This window comes from Vanacampus margaritifer, chromosome 5 (assembly GCF_051991255.1).
Source record: "Vanacampus margaritifer isolate UIUO_Vmar chromosome 5, RoL_Vmar_1.0, whole genome shotgun sequence".
Taxonomy (NCBI): domain Eukaryota; kingdom Metazoa; phylum Chordata; class Actinopteri; order Syngnathiformes; family Syngnathidae; genus Vanacampus; species Vanacampus margaritifer.
This window is the reverse complement of record NC_135436.1, coordinates 21,112,250-21,135,400: the sequence shown is the minus strand read 5'-3', so window position 1 is coordinate 21,135,400 and position 23,151 is coordinate 21,112,250. Positions and strand designations below refer to the sequence as shown.

At 36.7% G+C, this 23,151-nt stretch overlaps 1 protein-coding gene across 4 annotated transcripts; it reads left to right on the top strand.

The window, feature by feature from the left end:
• ttc12 (tetratricopeptide repeat domain 12) lies at positions 1-21,816 on the top strand. 4 transcript variants are annotated; one of them, XM_077566729.1, is made up of 22 exons: positions 1-146; positions 625-712; positions 965-1,119; positions 1,222-1,243; positions 1,400-1,477; positions 1,591-1,712; positions 2,904-2,963; positions 4,067-4,138; positions 4,699-4,759; positions 6,563-6,751; positions 8,488-8,557; positions 9,804-9,892; positions 10,818-10,986; positions 11,413-11,508; positions 13,183-13,246; positions 13,318-13,452; positions 14,584-14,676; positions 14,765-14,833; positions 17,085-17,186; positions 18,102-18,201; positions 18,369-18,597; positions 20,224-21,816. In XM_077566729.1, exons 1-22 carry the CDS (start codon positions 126-128, stop codon positions 20,291-20,293), a joined length of 2,154 nt encoding a protein of 717 aa, XP_077422855.1. In that variant the 5' UTR covers positions 1-125; the 3' UTR covers positions 20,294-21,816. The 4 variants fall into 4 exon arrangements, with proteins under 4 accessions (XP_077422855.1, XP_077422858.1, XP_077422859.1 ...); XM_077566730.1 differs by lacking the exon at positions 1-146 and adding an exon at positions 445-529; XM_077566732.1 differs by lacking the exon at positions 11,413-11,508.
• Positions 21,817-23,151: the final 1,335 nt, after the last annotated feature.

Here is a 23,151-nt window from a genome sequence, read left to right as displayed (position 1 = left end):
TTATGTACGTTTGAGAACTGCTTTTGTTGATTTTGATGTTGTTTTGATACAGGCATAGACGAGGTCACCTAGCCACGAGGTCTCTGAGGGTCAGATGCTCCTGCTGATGTACCTGCTTCAGAAAAATGAAAGGGGAGGCGGGGGGTGTAAGCTACCACAGTTTCAAAGTCAATAACCTACTATGCTCATTCTACAACGTGTTAACATTTAAAGTGTAAATAATAACTACAGCATATTAAAAAAAAAAAGTTTAAATTACAACGTAACAAATAAAAGACGGGGATATGTTCGCTATGAATTTGACTTGGCTTGTATCTAGCTTTTTTGTTATAAATCGACGTGATGTTTAGACTTCAATTTGTGTAAACGGCGTCATCGTGTCCGTATTAGGTTTGATGGTGGAATTTACAATTATCTTTGAAGGCATCGCGTCGTCATGGTAACCCACAGTGTTGACATCTCGGTCTCGCTGCCAACTCACCACCAATCGCTGGTGGCATCGCATAAAACGCTCTGTACATGCAATGTGGTAATTTATAAAATAAAATTGACCTTGTTTAGTGCAGGGGAAAAAGTTAATCCATGTGAAAACTTGCCTGAACCGTCTGTGTACTTCACATATAGAAAAAAAAAGAGAGAGAAATGGAGCCAAACAACTATATAGACTCACTTGAAGACTTGGACGTTTTCTTGAAGAATGTCGACGATATAAGTAAGTGTTATCCTTAATATGTGGTCATGTAATTAGGGCTTTGGCAGTAAAAAAAAAGAAAGAAAACATGGATGTTTTGGCTGAGTTAGCTTACATTTGCGTTAGCATTAGCATACAGTCCAGCAACGTTAGCCTCTATGTTAAATTGAGCTGAGGTGTACAGTTTCTTTTAATATCGTATGTTATGTTATTTTATACATAACAACATTGCTAATGACTACCATGCATTGTGAAATGCCCCCCACCCCCCAGGCAAGCTCGTGAAGGACCTAAATTCATCAAACGTGGAAGTCCAGCAAAAAGCTATCCAGAAGGCAGACTGCCGGATTGCAGCCTTCAATGGATCCTGCAGAACAAAAGTCAACAAGACCACAATCAATACAAACCCAACACCAAAGCCTCCTATGGTAGAGAGCAGACACACACACAGACAGTTGTAAACATATTTTCCCTTTACAAATCTCTTAATTGTCAATAATATATTTACAATTGCTCTTTATATTTTGCAGGATGCACAAAGTGAAAATGCAGGTAAGGCCCAATGAAAATAAATATTACACTGAATGTCCCCTGTAATGAAGGGCAACAGATTCTTTATTTTTCTTTTTATTGTTACTGTTTATGCCACCGGGGGCTCTACATCGTAGACATAAATGCCAATAGAAGTGCTTTTCTTTTTATGGCCAGAGAATTTCATGAGGTTTATGGAGAGGGATGCGGAAGACAGGAGGAAGAAGAGGCTCGCTCAAGAGAAAAAGGCCACTGGTGTGTTGTTACCTGCCACTTCAATCTGCTACTGGGAGGTGGACGGGTTGTTGTACCGTCTGCGGGGCCAGCTGTATTTCCTGTTTAGCGTTGTATGCTTTTTGTCTGCACAGCGTTTAAAGAGAAAGGAAATCAAGCCTATGCTCAAGGAGATTATGAGACTGCTGTGAAATATTACAGTGACGGCTTGGATGAACTACGCGACATGCAGCCGTTATATACCAACAGAGCGCAAGTAAATACTTTTATAATTGTTTTTGACATTTAAGTGTTCCACAGTGGAAATAATACGGAGTAATATAGAATAGTTGCCTGCAAAATAATTACCACTTTATTTGGCATTGCTTACCTTTAATTCATTCACTGCCATTGACGGCTATAGACGTCAAAAATTCATTTGAACTATTTCTATTAGTTTAACTTATTTTTGCTAACAAGAGTATGAAAACCTAGAAGAAAATTATTGTACATTTAGAACAGATATAACATTTGTGATTTATCATGAGTTAACTTTTTTCCCACTTTTGTTAACAAGAGAATGAAAACCTAGACATTTAAAAATATATATTTTTTATTTATTTAATTTTTTTAAAGAAAAGATTATTAAAAAATAGGGGCGTCAGGCGATAAAAGTTTGTAATTGTAATTAATGGCATGACTTCAGTTAACTCATTCACTGCCATTGACGGCTATAAACGTCAAAAATTAATTTGAACTATTTCTATTAGTTTAATTTTTTTCCTACTTTAGTTAACAAGAGTATGAAAGCCTAGAATTTTTTATTGTATTAGAACAAATATGAAATTTGTGATTAATTGTGAGTTAACTAGTGAAGTCATGCGATTAATTACGATTAAAAATGGTAATCGCCTGACGCCTCTCATTTATAATAATCTTTTCTTTTTTGAAAAAAGATTATTTAAAAAAAAAAAGAAGAAAAGATTATTAAAAGTTAGGTCGTCATGCGATTACATTTTTAAATTGTAATTCATTTTTAATAATCTTTTCTTTAAAAAAAAGATTATTAAAAATGTTTTTAAAAGAAAAGATTATTAAAAATTAGGGTCATCGGGCAATTAAAATTTGTAATCGTAATTAATCGCATAACTTCACTAGTTAACTCAAGATTAATCCCAAATTTTATATCTCTTCTAAATGTACAAAAAATAATCTCTAGGTTTTTTATACTCTTGTTAACACAAATGGGAAAAAAGTTAAACTAATAGAAATAGTTCAAATGAATTTTTGACGTCTATAGCCGTCAATGGCAGTGAATGAGTTCAAATGAATTTTTGACGTTTATAGCCGTCTTTCAGTACGACTTAAAATATGAGGTACCGCTTTCCTCGATATATAATAGGATTCTATGTTATATGTTACTTGGCAACTATTTGAGGCATGGCATAATGAGATTGCATCTCCATAGGCTTACATCAATCTGGAGAGGTACGAGGAGGCCATTTGTGACTGTGAATGGGCTCTGAAGGTAAGGTACTGCTGGATGTTTTCTTCAGTCATTTGCAGCCTCATTTGTCATTTCATGCCACACGATGGTCGGCTAGATTAATGGGATGCACTTCACAGCAAAGCAGTCATACAGAAACACTGACGCCTGTTGGCAAAAGTGGAATTTAACTGTTTGTAATCAAGCCACAATTCAAGGCAGTTTTGCTGCCAACAGCTGGCATAATTTTATAAGACTGCACAGTTTATGAAATTAGAAGTAAAATGTTGCAAATGTGGCTGTTTGGACACTTTGGTGTTCATGTGTTAGTCAGCCTTGCACTATTTCGTACCGGGGCACACAAATATGAAATCGTATCGGTCGCAGGTGTCACATTTTGCTGCTTTGGCAGCTTCAACCCTTCTGGGAATACTTTTCTACGACGGCAGATGAGTTACATGACTTGAGATTTTTCTTAAAATTAGGAATTAATTAATTAATTAAATCACGCGACACTTGTGAGGAAAAGCGGTCAAGAAAATGGATGGATGGATTAATTTAATCGGAATTAATCGCATGACTTCAATAGATAACTCATGACTAATCGCAAATTTTATATCTGTTCTAAATTTACAATTAAATGTACAATAATTTTTTCCCAAGTTTTCATTCTCTTTTTAACATAAAAGTGAAAAACATTGAGTTAATAATCTTTTTTCAAAAAAGAAAAGATTATTAAAAATTAAGGCGTCAGGCGATTATTTTTTTTTAATTGTAATTAATCGCATGACTTCAATAGTTAACTCATGATTAATCACAAATTTTATATCTGGTCTAAATGTACAATATTTTTTCCCCCTAGGTTTTCATACTCTTGTTAACAAAAGTGGAAACAAATGTTAAACTAATAGAAATAGTTCAAATACATTTTTGACATCTATAGCCGTCAATGGCAGTCAATGAGTTAAAAATCATATTGCACACATTTTTTGGGTGGGAGACTGGAACAGATTCACAGCATTTCTATATATATATATGGGATATATGATTTAAGAATTGAGTGTTTTTACAGAATGAATTTTTTTAAAATCAAATTGCGAGATTTTTGTGCCTTTACTAAAAGTGTACTCTTCTTTTTGTATCAGTGTAATAAGAACTGCGTTAAGGCTTACGTCCACATGGGAAAGGCTTACCTTGGCTTGAAGAAGTATCATGAAGTAAGTAGCGCTCATTTGATCCGATCTCACTGTTTCTGTGTGCAGCCACAGCACGCTCACCGTCTCATCTAATCACGATAGACACGTTTTAACGCCGATACTTTTATGCTGGTGATACATTAACAAGTTAACAGAATTTCAAGGCTCAACATGATTCGAGTAAGCTGCTTAGCATGAAAGTCGTTTTCGTTCGTCAGCTTTCATGTGAAATCTCCTCGGATCTTTGCTGTCGTCTGTTTCGGCAGCAGCACTGATCCATATTTCTGTAACATATTTATGTAGCTCTGGAGCTGTTCTGACTGTAGCGGTTGGAAGTGGAAGCATTTTTTTGTGTGAATATTTAGAGATGTGAGGATGGGAAAGGTGGTAAATGAATAATGCAGGGAAGTGCATACTTGAACATCTCATTAAACATGGCAAAAACATGTTATTGACTTTTGACTCCTCACTTTTTTCTGGGTAGCGCCTTTGATGGCAACGTGGTAGATAATGAGATAGCAATTGAGTCAATGTGGATACACAAGACATTAAACAAATGCTTCTCCCTTTTTTTTTCCCAGTCCAGAACGTGCTTTGAAAAGATAGCTCAACTTGAGCCACAGATGGAGAACACGGCTAAAGGTAAAGTATGAGTCGTTTCCCATTGCTCATGTTAAGATGCTGCTCTGGAAAACGTTAAGACAGAAAAAAGAAAAATACTGGACTTTTTTTTGGCATTTTGACCATTTTAATTTTTGGTGCAAATAAATAGTTTAAATGGCAATAAATTGAATGAGGGTGTTGTCAGTAGGAGTGGGAATGCTTGAATTTCTCCCGATTCGATTCCGATTTTTGGGTGTGCGATTCAATTCAGAATCGATTTTCGATTAAGAACGATTTTTGCTTCAATTGATAGATGTTCAAGGAATCTTAATGATCTACTCCAGTCTGACTCGCTAATTACTACTACTGCTACTCGCGGCACTTTTATCACTCAAAAGAATGGCGCCACGCTGCAAAAAAAATACTTTTATTGGAATAACTTGATCGTGACTTTTTCCTGCTACCCTCTAATGTGGCTACAACTTAACAGTGTATCAGACCGCGTGGGACCACACTGCCCCTAAGTGGCCAAATCGGGTACAACATGAACAGCGCTCCCAATAAAGGCACACACAAACAAAGAGAAGACAGTATAAAGCAGTTTATAGAGTAAAACAAAAATGATTTTTTTTCTCAAATAGCAAAGAAATTGATTATTTTGCAGCGGTCTCTTTTTTTGTTTTTGTTTTATTTGACAGGTCTCTTGTGCACTTAATTTGGTACACCTTCACAATCTAAATCAAATATTCAAGAATCCAAGGATTTTTGTTGTCCATATATAACCATGACATACAAAGAATCCAAATACAGTAGAATTTCTCGGTTAGTTTTAGTTTGTAAACATAAAATGTAGCTTCAGTTAGTTTTTATTTTTTAAAAAGCATTTTCGTTTTTATTTTATTTCTTTTAATTTTAGTTTTAGTTAACTATGTAGCGATTATTTGGATTGCCGTAATGGCTTAATGAGAAATTTAGACGGTACTGAGGGGAGTTGCAATTTCCTCAGCAACCTCTGGGGGCACCACCTTGACTTTGCTTATTTGTTGGAGCAAACTAAACGATAAAAATCCTATTATCAAGTATTCATAATCTGAAGTTGCTACTTTAGTTAATCATGGAGTTCTTTGCTTTCATAAGAGAATTACTAATCCGTGGGGGAGGGGGAGTTTAGTCACGCTCCCTCCGTGCGTCGACTGAGACCAAGCATTTGGGATAGTATTTGATAATTTTGGGATCAAAATTGACAAGCCAGATGCTTCATTTATCCTTCTGAACACATTTCAAACATTACCGCGATCATAAAGTTATTGAATCCGCTAAGCTTACTAATTAGCTAAACTTAGGTGGCTACAGAAATTACACACATCATTCATTTGCGATAGACATACAGGTTGTGTACAAAGATAAACAACAGGAGTTATTTGATGTCGGTCAAGTACATAGAGTCCGTGTATGTCCACTTCAGGTGAATTAGGAGCGGCAGGATTCTTGACGTTAACCGATAGTGACCGTTGGAGGGCGCTGTTGTACCATACAACTTCCAAGGGGCATTGTTTCCCCCCAAAAAACACATGGCTAATTCCTGTGGATAGGCCAGACCATAAAAGAGGGTCTGGGGACTGCTTATCAGACAGGATTTCAGGTCTGTCGGAGCTGTGATATAAAACGAAGTCCAGTCCCTGCTGGAGGGAAACTCAAAAGAGTCCTTTTTCAACAGAAAACACAGAGTCACGCACACACATTCCCCAGGGGGAAATGTTTAAAAAAGCACATAAAATGGAAAAATTGAGGGTGACGGGCAATATTCGTTACTGCTAATATAACCTTGTTCCTGTAACACAGAATACCTGACTAAGATGGAGCAGGAAGAGAAGAAGGAGAGTGACGAATTCAATGCGAAGCAAGATTTTGACAAGGGAGTGGAAAAGGCCAAGGTCATCCCTCAGCTTCTGGAGAAGCTGTCAGAGCCTGGGCAGATGCTGCTCTACTACTGCGGAATATTGGAGATTCTCTCTCAAGCAGTGGCCGACTGTGAGTGTTCTTTAAAAAAAAAAAAAAAAAAAACTCTCTTTGAACAAGTCGCTGCCTCCTCTGGATCCATTTGTGTTCATTCTAATCTTTCTTTATAACTTGCTCCACTGATTCACCGATCTCGGGAGGGTTCCGAAGTTACAAAAGGAAATAAGTCAAGAAAAAGCAGTATTTAAGTGCTTGTAGTGACTCACCTGAAGCAGAGCAACAAATGGGACTTTTTTTTTCATTCCAATAGTGAGAGGTTAAACCTAACAGTTTTAGTAATCAGTAATTCATGATTAATGCGATCATTTTTTGTGATTAACTCATTTACTGCCATTGACAGCTATAGACGTCAAAAATTAATTTGAACAATTTCTATTTAACATTTTTTTTCCAATTTTTGTTAACAAGAGTATGAAAACCTAGATTTTTTTGGGGGGGTGGGGGGGGGTACATTTTGAACAGATATAAAATTTGTTATTAATCGTGAGTTAACTAGTAAAGTCATGCGATTAATTACGATTACAAATTTTAATCACCTGATGCCCCTAATTTTTGATAATCTTTTCTTTAAAAAATAGAAAAATAAAATAATTTAAAAAAATTTAATAATCGTTTTTTAATTTTTTATTTTAAGAAAATATTATTGAAAATTAGGGGCGTCAGGTGATTACAATTTGTAATCGTAATTAATCGCATGACTTCACTAGTTAACTCACGATTAATCACAAATTTTATATCTGTTCTAATACAAAAAAAAAAAATCTAGGTTTTCATAATCTCGTTAACAAAAATGAAAAAAAAAAAGTTCAAATGAATTTTGGACGTCTATAGCCGACAACGGCAGTGAATGAGTTAATTAATCAATTAACGCTTTAACTTCAACGCTTTAATCACAAAGCAAATTGTTATGTATCATTATTGTGTGACTGTGAAGCTGTTGGAAGCTTCAGACTTTTCCTCTCATAAAGCTGCCACCACTCTCCTCTTTATTGTGACCCAACAGTTGACTTTGAAAGTGTGTACATCTTACACCAACTCATTTTGAGGCATTGCCAAAAGGCGGACATCGTAGTTTGCATATAATCCATCACGCTCGCTGCCTTCTTTTTCTTCTATATGGTAATTTTGACACACTTTTGCAACCCTTCCCACCCCAGCATAAATACAGATGACTACATCGCGCCAAAAATGACAGAACTTGATTCCTTTCGTGTAGTAATCGTTTTTTTAAAAAAATTTTAGGCATCACTGTTTTAGTATATTTTCCTTCACACTGACTAACATTTCTCATCTAATATTTCTTTTTCTTCATTTTGATGATTACTGAGTGATAAAAAAACAACAACAGTCTGACAGTGCCATTGAGTAGAAAAGGGCACGAGTTACATAACCTGCCGCTGAAAGTATCTCAGCAGGGTTGACATTCCGCCTTATAAAAATAATGGCTCACTTCTCCGTTTGACTGTCTTTTTTTTATTTTATTTTTATTTTTTCTGGAGAGCTCAGTATTGTTCATTCGGTAATTTTACCGATTTGACATGACATCATCATCGCTCTCTCTTTTTTTTTTTTTTTTTCCCGTTTGACTTTCTGTGTAATGCAGCTCATTGTTAGCTTGGAATCACGCCATTGCTTCCAAAGCTCACTCTAACAAGGTAAATGCAACCAAATGCGAGAGCTTCCGTACGGGAATGATGAAATATGCTACACTGTCATCTCGTGTCATTTACGACGTTTCGCCCCAACAGGCAGTGGCCAGACGCTTTTCAGGCTGCACGATGGCTTCAGTCTCATCGACAGCAATGACACAACGAGGAGGTAAGGAGACCAGAGGGAGTGTTTGGCTGTCAGCTCTCAGCGGAGCTTTGACAAATGAAGCAGCAGATAGGCACATTCACGGACAATGATGGCCGAGATCGCTTCCTGACCCGACTCCGCTCTTGTTGCGCGACGACAAGATTAGAATCAGAAGATTGAAATAAGTGAGCTTTTTTTTCCCTCACTTCTTTCTCAGAAATTGCGAATCCTGACTCCCTCATGGCACATCAGGAAGGTTATAATTAACTTGTCGCATCCACGTCAATTGTTAGCACTGGCATTACAAAGTGGGAACACTCAGTGTCAGGGGAACGCAGCTGCAAATTGATAAAAATAGCTGATTTCTAGACGGCCGCATATCTGGCAGAAGTGTTGAGATCATTTTACATCCACATTCAGCAGACATTTCATTTAAGTTCACATGCACATTTAACTCATTGACTGCCATTGACGGCTATAGACATCAAAAATTCATTTAAACTATTTCTATTAGTTTCGCATTTTTTCCCACTTTTTTTAACAAGAGTATGACAACCTAAAAAAAACAGATATAAAATTTGTGATTAATTGTGAGTTAACTATTGAAGTCATGCGATTAATTACGATTAAAAATGGTAATCGCCCGACACCCCTAATTTTTAATAAACTTTTCTTAAAAAAAAAAGAGTCTACAATACAATACATTTTTTTCTAGGTTTTCATACTCAGGTTAACAAAAGTAGAAGAAAATGTGAAACTAATAGAAATAGTTCAAATGAATTTTTCACATCTAGAGCCGTCAATGGCAGTGAATGAGTTAATGAGATCCAATTTGAGAAATGTTTCAAAATGGCCACCTTTCAAAAAATAATGATGCTTAGTTTTGACAGGTAGAGAGAAAGGGGAAGTCAAACCAAATGTTTTTCTTTGCAGTATAGGTAATATGTTTTATGTAACATTTTTTCCCCACTTTTGTTAAGAAGAGTATGAAAACCTAGAATTTTTTTTATTGTACATTTAGAACAAATGTAAAATTTTTGATTAATCTTGAGTTAACTAGTGAAGTCATGCGATTAATTACAATTAAAAATGTTAACTGCCTCTTGCCTTTAATTTTTAATAATCTTTTTTTTTTTTTTTTATTAATTTATGGCAGTAAATGCGTTAATGGCTGGCCAATTACCCCAGTGCCCCAAAAAACAATTTAAAAGTCAATTTTAATCAGTTAGTAGAAAACAAATGATTTAATCTTTGTTTTTTTCCTCAGTTGTCTGTTGCAGGAAGCAAATGACCCGTGCAGCCCAGACTTGTGTGTTTGCATTCTCAATGTTTGGACAATCACCTGCAGTGAAAACGGTATGTAGAGAAAAAGACATTTGCTTGCTAAGCTCTCTTTTGTCAAGCCTTCTTAGACTCCCGACGACAGTGATTCATCCCTTTGTCGCTGGATTTCTTTGCAGCTCATGTATTAGACGCAGCCTTGCTCTTTTGGATGTATGTACTCACATCTCACAAACAGATTCCAACATCATTCATCATAGAATGTCATTGAAAGAACCAGATTTATTTTAGTTCTAGTGCTGTCAACTAATCGCACAAATTTCTGTAATTAATCGCGATTAATCACATTTTTCCTACTCCTGCTTCTACTTTTTTCTTTAAAGCTTGCAACAGATTTACTTGAGTACACACTCACACGCACGCACATACAAAATAAAAATAAAAAAATAAATCAAATTAAAAATTAAAATTTTTAATTAAAAATTAAAATTAAAAAATTAAAAAAAAGCGAGAGACATGTCGAATCGGTAAAATTACCGAATGAACAATACTGAGCTCTCTCGGGAAAAAAAAGAAAAAAGGAAAAACAAAAGATTTATTTGAGTAAAATCTTGGAATGAATATAAAATCCTCAAATAGAAAGTATATTTAGAATCAAAGACTGATCCTTGAATAGAGAGTACAGGGCCCCCGTGGAGGTAACTTGAGCAGCGTATTTTGCTCTGAGATGATATGCCAAAGACGTACAACTAATATGCTATTTGAATTTGGCCTTGTAAAGTGCAGAAATTACTTGAGATTTCTCCTACAGGTGTCAAGTAAAACTGAAAGTAAGCCAGTGACTAAGTTTGCCTGTAGGGCCATAAAAGGAAGTAAATAGAGTCAACGCTTTCATTTTGACAGCCCTACTTAGTCCTCACTGTCATTTCCTGATTGTGTTCCAATACTTTTGTCCGTATGTCTCGAGATTGATGTAAACATCTCTTTGTGTGTTTTTCAGAAGAAAACCAGAAAACGCTGCTGACATGTCCCGTGTCCAAAGAGTCCATTGTTCCCTTGATCTCATCGAAACATGATGCAGTGCAGAAAGAGTGCCTGCAATTGTTACGTCAGTTCTCGCTTACTGCGCACGGCCGACGTCTTCTCTTTGACAACTTGGATGTCCCCATGTATGATGTTTTGTTTTGTCATCGTCGGGATACATGCTGTCAGGTTTTTGTGCTAACTTTTTTTTACATTGCTTTCAAATCTGTTTCGAATGTGATGCAGTTATTTCCTTTATTGTCACTAATGTGTGATAATGCCAAATTGAATTCCAAAGCAATTACAGTTTATAATGCAGCTTGATTATAGCCTTATTAAAATCTTAATGACTTAGCTTTGGAATATGATTTTAGTGTGGGGCGTATTAGCATGCTAGCCGAGGACTTTTTGCCTGGGCACAACCTCTCTCAGCATTTTCCTACAGTTTCTGACGGAATGCAATTTCAAGTTAATAAGGTGTCATTTGCCAAAAACGCTTTATCATTTCTCCCTTTTGTGTCCTTTCTTCTGACTTTCCTTCCTATCTGCCCTTCCTTAATCTGACTCTAAAGGTTAACGAGAAGCCTCATGGCGTGCATCTCGAGGCCAGGGCAGCAACGGGAGAACAGAGCGCTCCTCATTTTGCAGGAGTTGGCGAGAGAAAAAAAGTACAAGCGCAGCACTACAAGCCCGATTCTCCTCACATACCGCCACATGATTCGTGTTTCCGAATGTGGGAATACACCTTTCGAGAAATGAGTGTGACCCACAGGCCAGCCTATTTTACCTCCATGTATCATATCTATATTAAACGCACTTCAAAATCTGGCTCCATCACGAAAAGGTTCTCAGAGAAATGGAAAAGGTAGCTCTTTAATAAATCAACGCGTGGCCCAAGTGTTAATGTCTCTTCAAGGTAAAAAGCTGTTTTCAAGCTGTTCCCCTTTCCGAAGCCTCATGAAAACAGACATGAAAGGACAACTGGGGCTCTTGAACACAGCAGGAAATAAGTCGACGTGCCAAGCACTGAAATCAATTTCCGCCGTATCTTCCTTGGAGAGTTATGTGGCACCGAGTTCAGTGGGGTCACAATCGTGCGTTTTGTCTGTATGCACACTTACCGCCCAAAAAAAAAAACATTGATACCCAATGGAGATAAATAAAAAAAAACTTTTAAGTCCTAATTCAATTTGAGTTATAGACCAGTCATTCTTAACCTAGTTGGAGGTACTTAACCCCACTAGTTTCCTATGCATATTCACCAAACCCTATACTATACTATACCAGATGAAAATGAAAACAGCAGATGCCCCAGAACGGAACCCTGTGGTTCACCATACGTAACGTTATACACGGGAATTCATATTGCACAGATTCTTCTGACTACTTTCTTTTTTTGCTCGGCATAGTATGAAATAATTTTGTTATTTGAATAAATCATGACGTACCATGCTGAGCGCGTATGTTTTTGATACATGTTTAGAATAGGGATGTAACGATAACGGCAATATCGTGATATCGCAATATTAAAACTGCTACTATATCGTCGTTGTCATGTCACGATATTAAAAGCAGCACATCTGTAAAAAAGAAAAGAAAAAAAAAGTCAGGTTGATTTCCATTTGTGCATTTCTAGCACCCTCTGGTGGCTATTTTTGTTGGTGCAGATTAACTTTCATAAGTGGTGTTTCGGCCCTTCTATGTTTAAAATCGAATCGTCAGATGAAGGGGAATGCAATATGCCTTTGAGTCATAATGTGTGCGTTCATTAGCAAGTAAGTGCCTCAATATTAAGCGTTATTAGAGATCGTAGTTGGTTTATATGCATTGCTGTTATGTACAAAAGCACAATATTATGCTTTTTTTTTTTTTTCAGTATGAGCTCTTTACTGTCCTGAGTGTTTTAGAGGTGGTACGCTATGCAAAAACTCTGCTCTACGTTATTCAGGTGTTCCAAATGAAGCGTCCAGAGAGTTCTCTCGTGATCCTAAAGAGCAAAAGCACCACAGACGATCGATTGAACTGGATTAAAAGTAGTTTTCATCAACTCGGCCTTATGCCAAGTCAAATCTTCCAAGGCAATCACAAAATACAGAATTGGAGAAATGTTTCTTAATTGGTTTGACATTTCTTGTAAATTAGGGAGTACAAGATGGTCATTTAATGCACCAATTTGTCGTCTTGAAAGGTTACATTTGCTGTTTGTAAATGAAGTCTCCATATGGCGCATATTAGGCCGTGTGCATGTTGGACTTAATCGCACATTCATTATTAATTTGACCCGTAATGTGTGGCAACATGCACAAATATCTGTCTTACTTGCGTGTTATCATGTTTTGCAGATTTTGCCTTCAGATAAGGAATGTACTGACAGACTCTTTCACTGAGCCATTCACAACGTTAACGGTGAGATGATAATAAATGGATACAGTGTTTACTTTTTGTGCATGTATGTCATGTATGTTTTCACTTTACAGAGCAATATCGGCAAGGACAATCGGCACGTGGTCCCTTCGCTTTTATCAGCTGTTGGCAGTCTGAGTAGAGATGATGTCATCCGTCACACTCTCGCTCACGATGCAGAATGTTGGAAGGCCTTCCTGCTTGCTATCGTGAGTGCCATCGCATATTTGTATTGTTGTGTAGAAAACGTAGAAATAGTCATGTAGATCAAAAGAATTGCTTTGATTTTTTTCCCCTGATCATGTCACATGTTTGTCACCACCAATTACGAGGCAGACTTTAAGCACGGCTCCACCAATTTGGAGTTTTTGAGGTCGGATGTCGATTACAAAATTTGGTAGAAAAAAATAGAGCTTTCTTTTCTTTGGTCCTTCCTCGGGTCTCCTGACGGCCTCACGACTCTGACTGGAAGTGTTGGGATTTTTTAATATGTGTTAGGTGAACTAATGAATACACACGCACATACACATACACACCCACAAACAAAAAAAATATATATATAAAAAAAAGAAAAAGAGAGAGCAATGATGATGACATGTCAAATCGGTAAAATTACCGAATGAACAATACTGAGCTCTCCAGAAAAAGAAAAAAAGAAAAAAGAGAGCTGATGAATCGGCTGACTAGTTTCAAAATATAAATAATGACTGAATTCACTTTTTTTGGTCTCTTAACGCTTACAACAATACTGATGTGAATTACAAGAAGATCTTTTGAGTGTTTTGCAACACTTTTTAATGATTTAACTTGGGCTCAGCTTGCGAACGTCGGTCGGATGACCAAACCCAGGAAACAGGTGAGCCATGGTTGGGTGATTTTCAATTGACAGCAAGTGGCAAAATGGCCGCCCCTTTGAGATGAATAAAAACGGGTGGATTTTGCTGCTTAATTCATATTCCACAAATGCATTTTAATACATATTAATCATAATGTTGTGTTTAAACTAGTAGGGGAACTGGACTTAACGCTTTAAAAAGTTTCACATAAAAGTGATTCCAACACAGTGGAATTTACTTAGGAGAAATGAAGTGTTTATCGTTTGTTTAATTGGCAAAACGCCATCTAATTATAATTGTCTTGAAATGGGCTAATATAAGCCGATGTAATCAGCGGACTGTTGAATCAGTTAGGTCCTATTTTATACATTTTATGCCATACTCATAACTGCCCCATAAGCAAATGAAAAATATGCCAAAGAAGAAAAAAAAGATATATTACAAGTCTTTACATTAATGGAAAAAACAAAACATAAACATACCATTCACTGACTGTCTTTACAGAAGAAATGCATCACATGCAGTTACAGTGAAATTCTTTACCCTCTACTTGGGTTGATCATCAACCTTTCAACCCTGACCTCCCCTGTCATCAAGGTAAGGTTATGTCATCCTCTTTGAGAGCCACATAAAAAAAAAGCAGCACTTGATTTCTTCCATTAAGAAGTGAGAGGTTTATTTGTAGGAAAGCGCAGTTTCACTGTGCGGCTCCTGTCTGGACCTGCTGAGGAATGACGACGAAGGTGTTGTTACGGTGAGTGAGAGATCCTTTTTATAGCAATGTAACACACAAACAAAATGCATCGGAATGGCCTAACTCCCTTCAGGTTTTCATTTTTTTTTTTTTACAGTCGCACTGAAGTTTCCTGACAAGTTTTATTTTCCAGAGCAAAACCACATGACATTTGTGCGGGTCATTTCCTGCCTTGTAAGGCCTCTGGCAACAAAGTCCTCACGTAGAAGCTGAATTTCTCAGTGTTCAGGGGGTGCTGTATATACCTCACTGTATTTGATTAAAAGCTCCAGCTCCAGGTGCTGCTGTCTGTACTAACGGCTGTTTCAGCAGTTCCACTCTACCTAAGCGGCGGGCTTAGTGTCCCACACTTGCACCCGTCTGACTCGTTACTCACTTTTACTGCACACCAACTGCCTGGCAAGCTAATTTTTTTTTCCTGCCTCATGTCAACATCCTTTTTAAAAAAATTGTCCAATCTTCTGCCTTTTTAATGCAATGTTGGGTTCGCTAACATCCCCTCAAGCATGAATACCAAGTACCGTCTTCTTAGAAGCAATTATCGATGCCCTTTTTTTTTTACATTGCCTTTGAAAAGTATTGTACCGTTCAAAATATGTGGCAGAGACACTATATGGACATATGTTTTGAGACACACCTCTTAAATTGATGCATTTGTCCGTCAGATGTGATGCTAGACATATTGGCCCTTTATCCTGTGCTTCTATGCTTTCAACCTTATGGGAACATTTTGGGCAAAAAAAGCCTTACAAAATGAATGAAGCCCACGACATACTACCGGTATTCGATTAATTGGGAAGGTATGGGTTGGGTTGAGCTGAATGCACAGTTATTTAAAAAAGCGGGAAACAGTTTGAGGAAATAGGTGACCATAAATCTGAGGACAGGAACATCACACGTGGAGTACCACAGGGGTCAATGTTAGGTCCAAAAATATTTATGTTATATTAATGACATGTAGAGTATGAAAATTGTTGAAGTTCAATTTGTTTGCTGATCACACAAATATATTCTGTTCCGGGAGAGTTTTCAGCGAATTTTGGAGGTGATTGAAAACTTAAATGAACAAACTAAAGGAGTGTTTTGACACAAAAAAATAGGAATTAGAAGAAATTGCCATTCATTTCTAGCAATTTTAAGGAAAATGCTATATTGAGCATATATGTATAGGTCTTTCTTTTAAATTATTTGTCTTTTTTTTGCGAGGAAAATTTATGTACACCTTAAAGAGAGAATTGTTGAACTAATTTAAGATTACAAATTGTATTGTGAACAACTTTTTTTTTTTTATCGCTTCAATTGGTAACTCACGATTTAATTAAATTAATCCAAAGTGAATACATAAGTTTAATTAATTATGAGTTTGTTAAGCTTAATATATTCACTTTGGATGAACTTAATTCAATCGTGTGTTACCAATTGAAGCAATTTTTAAAAATTAGTCAACAAATCAATTTGTAATCTTAAATTGGTTCAACAATTCTCTTTTACAGTGTGCTCGTGATATTTGTGACTACTCAAGAGTTGAGGACTCGTACTGTGGTCTTGGCCTGAAAATAAATCGAACATCCTTACTTTTTTTCCTAACTCTCATCCCTTTTCTAATATTGCTTGAGTGCAACTTTTAGGGCTCTTTAAAACCTTGATGCAGTGTTGCACACCCCCTGTCAAACTGCTTTGTTTTGACTTTTGTTGTTGTTGAAGGTGTGTTTGAGATGTGGGTATGGGGTTGTGGATTAGAAAGTTTGGAAAAGGCTGGGTTACAACTTAAAAAAAAAAAAGTATGGTCTTTAAATCGCATGATACAAAAGCAATCTTCATAAACTGAAGCAGTGGTTAGTCCTTAATCTATAAATTGCCTCCCAAATCAGACAAGACCCTGGGGTCTTTCTTAAATACTTGATTTTCTCTTTTTTATCGTCCTGGCCTTTATCTTTTTATAGCCACACTACAAGGATGAACTCTCACCACCTGCACAATGTCATTTTCCATCTCTATTTCTTTAAATCCAGTTTCAAATGCTTATTGATTCCATGTAATAAAGCTTGCATCTGGTATTCTTTCTCCGTTTTCAACCTATCTCCATTAGGAGTCATTTTCCTTGAACACTCTCACTCAGCCTTTTTCCACTCAACACAGGGATTTCTTGATACACTCCACACTCTTGATTCTCTACCACTTTTGTTTTATATTCCTTCTACATTTGGTCTGAATGGCCATTGTTTGGATACAATTCTTCTTTGTCTTCCAGAGAGCCATGGGTGTGTTGAGCAGCGTCCTCCCTCAGTCCTCCAAGGCTGTTAATCATGTTGTTCAGCGAGATGTGGTGAAGACGGTGCAGCGACAGCTCAAGGTGCCCAATCGTACACACAACCACAATCGGTTTAGGGGGTGATGCCTGAAATGGAACATAATCTATTTCGTTACAGACAACCAAGTTCAATTTATAGTACAGTGTAATCAATATTGTTGACCTCCGTATACTTGCCAATTTTTTACTTGCTTCCCTTTTTAAGGTTTAGGGTTGAAAAAGGAAGTGTTTTTTTAATTTTATTTTTTTACACATAGTTCTTTACACCCCTTCAGGTCTAAACGCACCATTCTGGTTAATATTGCGTTTGTGGAGGATGAATTAAGCAGCAAAACCCACCTGTTTTTATCCAGCTCAGTGGGCGGCCATTTTGCCACCTTCTGTCGACTGAAAATGACATCATAGCTGCTCACACTCTAAAAAGAATTGGGTCAAAAATAACCCTAATGCCCCTAATTTTCTAATCTTTTCTTTAAAAATTTTTTTTTTTTTAATAATCATTTTTTTATTTTTTATTTTAAGAAAAGATTATTAAAAATTAGGGGTGTCAGGTGATTACAATTTTTTTTTATCGTAATTAATCACATGACCTCACTAGTTAACTCACGATTAATCACAAATTTGATATCTGTTCTAATACAATAAAAAAAAATCTAGGTTTTCATACTCTTGTTAACAAAAGTGGGAAAAATGTTAAACTAATAGAAATAGTTCAAATAAATTTTTGACGTCTATAGCCGTCAAAGGCAGTGAATGAGTTAATAGATGCTTAAGTTTTATTTGTGTAATTATAGGTAGTGTTTTTTTTTTAAATTTTTTATGCCTTACCTTGCTCAAATCAATGAATCTGATCATTAGTTCCTGTTATAGTGGCCTCTGGGATACTTTTATCCAGTTCAAAAACATGTCTCACAGTATAAGTCGAATAATGTGCTGTTTATTTTGACTGGCTGCCAGCAAGCTGACTTGGCTGCCACTAAGTACGCTATAAAGATTCTGACGGTGTGCTCGGCCGCCAGCCAGTTGGCCCGTGAGGAGCTGGTGAAGTCTGACAAAAGTAAGAAATGATTGACAGAATCCCTTTACTTTCCACAAGCATGGATGATATTTTAGGCTTTACCAAATATGCAAAAATACATTCCCTGTTGATGCTCATATGACTGTTCACATATTTGAACACTCATATTCTCTTCTAATTTGCTCTCTGGCTATCATTGGCAACAGAGCTGTCTGTTCTGCGTCGTTTGCTGAGCTCCAGCTGTGATGAGGCGGTGTCAGGAAATGCTGCCCTGTGCCTGGCCCATTGCCTCGAATTGAAGGGTATTGCCAGCAACCTGCTGGGCACCGATATCGTGCTTGAGCTGCTTCGCCATGCAGCCGGAGACGCTAAGAAGACAGCTGTGCAGCAAAATGCAGCCGTTGCTCTGGGGAAGCTGTGTCAATCCGAGCCCAGGTGCGCAATCACCTCACTTTGCAAAGCAGATTCTCGTGATTATACGATAGAACGAAGTCTGAAGCAGCAATAAGTGATGAAATGGCGGTCAGCTAATGGTTTCCCAAAATTCTTCAGCTCAGAACCCAAATTAGAAATTGAGTTCCTTGCTAGCGTGGCACCCGTATTTACTCATATACAGTTGGAACAGCAAGGCCGATTATTTTGTGTACTGAAGACATTTGAGTTTCAGATCAAAAGATGAATATGAAACTACATTTCAGAAATCCATCTTTTATTTCGTGGGATTTACATCCAGATATGTTAAACAACTCAATGCTTTTTTTGAACCCACCCACTTTTCAAGTGAGCAAAAATGTTGGAACAGACATTATTAAATAAGTTGAAGTGAATAAGGTGACAATGGTCATACATTAATGGCATCCGGCTGCATTTACATTACATGGTTCAAGTGCACAGCAAAATCGCCAGTGTTAGATTAACACTGAAAGTGTTAAATCTAACACTAGAAAAGTGTTTACATGTGTCCACACCACTGAGTGTAACTCATACACTTTTTAAAGTGTTACTTTTTTACCCTTAACCAATGTCACTCCAACACTGTATAAGTGTTAACAATCTACACTGGTAAACACTGAGTAGTGTCGAAAGTACTCTACACTAGTGTCAGTGTTAAACAAATTGCCAGTGTTAGATTAACACTGAAAGTGTTAAATCTAACACTAGAAAAGTGTTTACATGTGTCCACGCCACTGAGTGTAACTCTTAGACTTTTTAAAGTGTTACTTTTTTACCCTTAACCAATGTCACTCCAACACTGTATAGTGTTAAAAATCTACACTGGTAATCACTGAGTAGTGTCGAAAGTACTCTACACTAGTGTCAGTGTTAAACAAATCGCCAGTGTTAGATTAACACTGAAAGTGTTAAAGATTAACAATGAAAGTGTTAAATCTAACACTAGAAAAGTGTTTACATGTGTCCACGCCACTGAGTGTAACTCATACACTTTTTAAAGTGTTACTTTTTTACCCTTAACCAATGTCACTCCAACACTGTATAGTGTTAAAAATCTACACTGGTAATCACTGAGTAGTGTCGAAAGTACTAAAATAACACTGCTCACTGCATATTTGATCAAACACTGGAAATTTAACACTGACCAATTTGCTTGGTATCGCTCGCTCGCATAAATTAGTCATTGATTCCCAGTTAAACAGTATTGGAGCATTTCAATTATTTTTTATCTAAAAGCAGATAAAAATCTTATTAAAAATATTTGTGTTATTTTATTTATTTACTCTGTAACTTACGAGAATAGGAGAGAAAGAACAAAGCATCAGAGAATAAAGAAGTTCCTAAATCTATTTATAAACCACGTCCGCTTGCTATATTTAGTTCACAGCAGAACTTGTCAATAACTCTCCTCATCGACAGCTATTTTCCTCACTGATTAGACCCGATGTTGCGTAAAATCAAAGTCAAGCACATGCTGGAAGTGACGGGCCTGCAGCGACACACTTTTTCACGCTTTTGTTTTCATTTTTTGTTCTCATGACCAAAGAATATGTTGACCTTTCTTCGTAAAAGAAAACAACTTGTCACCGTTCTCATTTTATTTTTCAGACACGTGAGCAAACTTCGAGAGCTGCACGGCTTTGAGATCCTGCACTCCTGTATGAAGCTCATTAAATAAGGATGTGAGGATAATCTTTTTTTTTTTTTTACAACTTGTAACTGACCTTGTTTTCTAAGCCCATGTGGAATGTAGACTCATTAGCATGAAGACGCAGCGGCGGTGGGGCCAGTTCAGTCAGCGTTTTCATATTAACGTGATTAATACATTCCAAAATCGCACTGACTGTAATGTTATTAATTATGTTGGATATGATACATGAATCCAGCAAGACGTTTGTCCCAAATACTTCAGCAACCTCGCCACATGAATGAGTGATACTCGCCAAGCTGCAGTAACGCCGTCGGAATAATACGTCTTTGCTTTAAATGCGCACAGCTGCTATAGTTTGAAATCGTGGTCATCTTTAATATTCTGAGCATGTTCTTTCTTTTTGACAGTTATGTCCAGTCTATATTATGAATAATTGATTCCTTTGCTACGTTTTTTTTTTTTTTTGCCTGTCTTTGGATGGTGTAGATGGTGACAAAAGATTTTAAAATGTTCTTAAATTATACAAGTGTGTTGAAAAGTGAGTATTTAATGATGAACAAAAAAAAAAAAAGTTTGAACATTTTATTTAAGAACTTACTGGGTTAGATGAAGGAGAAACTATTTAAATATTGAACAAACCCACAGGGGGAAGGTCAGAGCTGGAACTCTGGAAGAATAATGTTTGCACACCCCATATGTGTTTGGACAACTGTTCTGCGGATAAATATGAACCTTTTTCCCCCTCCCCTGAACAACAATGTGAACTGATGAATATATGGAATGAGGTGGTCCTATAAATACAGGTACAGTAATTTCTGGACTACAAGGCGCACCTGACTATAAGCCGCGCTAGTTAAATTTGAGGAATATTACTCATATAAGCCGCACCCGACTGTAAGCCGCAGGTGTTTTTGATGTTACTGCACCGGGTTCCCGCTACTTTATTTTCCATAATGAGGGTGCAAATTGTCTCTCCTACTGTATTTGGGCTCACTTGGTTTGTTTTGTTCTGCTTGACGATCTTGCGCCCCCTTGTGATCTGATGGATAAGCCGCACCTTTGTATTAGGCGCAGGGTCGAATGCAAGTGAAAAAATTAGCGGCTTGTAGTCCAGAAATACATTGTTTCGGAAAATTAAATCAGGGGAAAACATTCTTCCTAACTGTTTATTTAACTATATTTATAACTGCTTGTAGTCTCTCTTTATTTTACTATATTTTACTTTATTGTCAACATTCTGCATTATTTTATTTATGTACACAATTTGCTTTTTTCCCCCCATTCATCTAATGTAGCCAAACATTAACGTAACATTTTTAGGGGTTCACTAAATCCACGATTCAGAAGTATTTTTATTGTTGTTATTGTGGTATGTAAATATTTTTATTAATTAGAAATATATATTTGTCTGTCCATGCAAGTGGCATCCTATCGTGGCAAGCACAAACATTAAATGCTCTTCCATTGGACATGTAGATCTCAAGTCGTAGCTTTCAAGTTTCAATCAATTCCAAGTTACTGTGGAAAAAATAAAAAAAAACAAAGTCAAATGGCACCACAACATTTTTTCACTGATCAACACAAAAACATTTTTTTATACCTCTAAAAATTCAACATAAGAGTATGAAATAAATGCATGCATATATTGTTTAGAAAAAGGCATGTTTTTTTAATTGATTAAATATCTCCTAAATAAGAGCTGAAGTTAAACAAGTCTTACAGTATTTGATGCACATCGACATATTTGTACTACCATCGTGATTTCCAGTTAATTGTGATCTCTCCAACGCAAGATTTCTGTTGTATGAAATGGAAGCTTATTTTATGCACGTATGGTATGCTGGTATGAGGTCTCGCTGCCGTCTGGTGTGTTATGCAAGTAATGCAAAGTACTCGAAATATGCACTGTTGTTCGTTAGTCTCTTTTGTTCCTGGCGGGTGTCGCAAATGTTTAAGTGAAAGTGAAATAGAGCAACAACCAGGAGCCCCCACAAACATGCATTTTGTGTACTGTACACATCATTTGAACTCTTCCTTCGTTTGAATTTATACATAAAATCGTCAGGCCACTGCTCCAATTTTAATTCATTTGGATTTCATTTTTTTTCTTCCAATTAACCAAACATAAGAACATGGCGTTAGGTAGCATAACAAAAGTCTCTACATCTTTGTAATAAGTTAATTTTATCTCCAACTTTTTGAGGTGTATTATTTCTGTCTGGCACCCGCTGTACATTTTTCTTTACTTATTTTCTGCATCTAGACGCAAATCAAAGAAAACTTTGTTCCACTTCTCATTTGTACCGTGAAGATGAATTTCAGGAGGACTTATTATTTTTGCTGTTCTGGCCGCATTGTTCCTAAAGTTATAAAATAAGACATCTTTCCAACTTTTACGTCAACTTTTCTTTTAAAACTGCTTGCCTCTACTTAAGTGCTTCCTTACCTGGGGATCTTCAAGGTGTTGGAGCGTGTCTGTTTCACATTTTCATCATTTATCCAGCTGGACATTTGAGGGATTTGAGTTGACTCCAAAGGCATTTGATAAGGTTGAAGTTTGTTCTTCTACACCAAATCACCCATGTGTTGTTTTATGGGACTGTACTTAGTGAATTGGGGCACAGGCAAGGGCCTTCCCCATCGAACCATACATTTATGCAAAACGTTTTGGGAAAATGAAGAAATAATATTCAGCATTACAAAAGACTGTATCCCAACCCCTGATTAATTGAGGGATTTTGAGTTGTGCCCCAAGTCTTTTTCAGTGACATGCGTTCAGGCTAGGCAAGGTAGGCGCTGCAAAATGAAAGTTGAAACCGTTTGACTTTTTCTATTTATTTTAATTATTTCTTTCATTTCAGAAAGCCTACACTACCTATGGTTTA

Excerpts from the sequence above, each read along its gene's own strand:
- ttc12 (XM_077566729.1), top strand. The coding sequence starts at position 126 with ATGAAAGGGGAGGCGGGGGGT. Across the intron at positions 9,893-10,817 it reads AATCACCTGCAGTGAAAACG|AAGAAAACCAGAAAACGCTG; the intron begins GTATGTAGAGAA and ends TGTGTTTTTCAG. Across the intron at positions 10,987-11,412 it reads GACAACTTGGATGTCCCCAT|GTTAACGAGAAGCCTCATGG; the intron begins GTATGATGTTTT and ends CTGACTCTAAAG.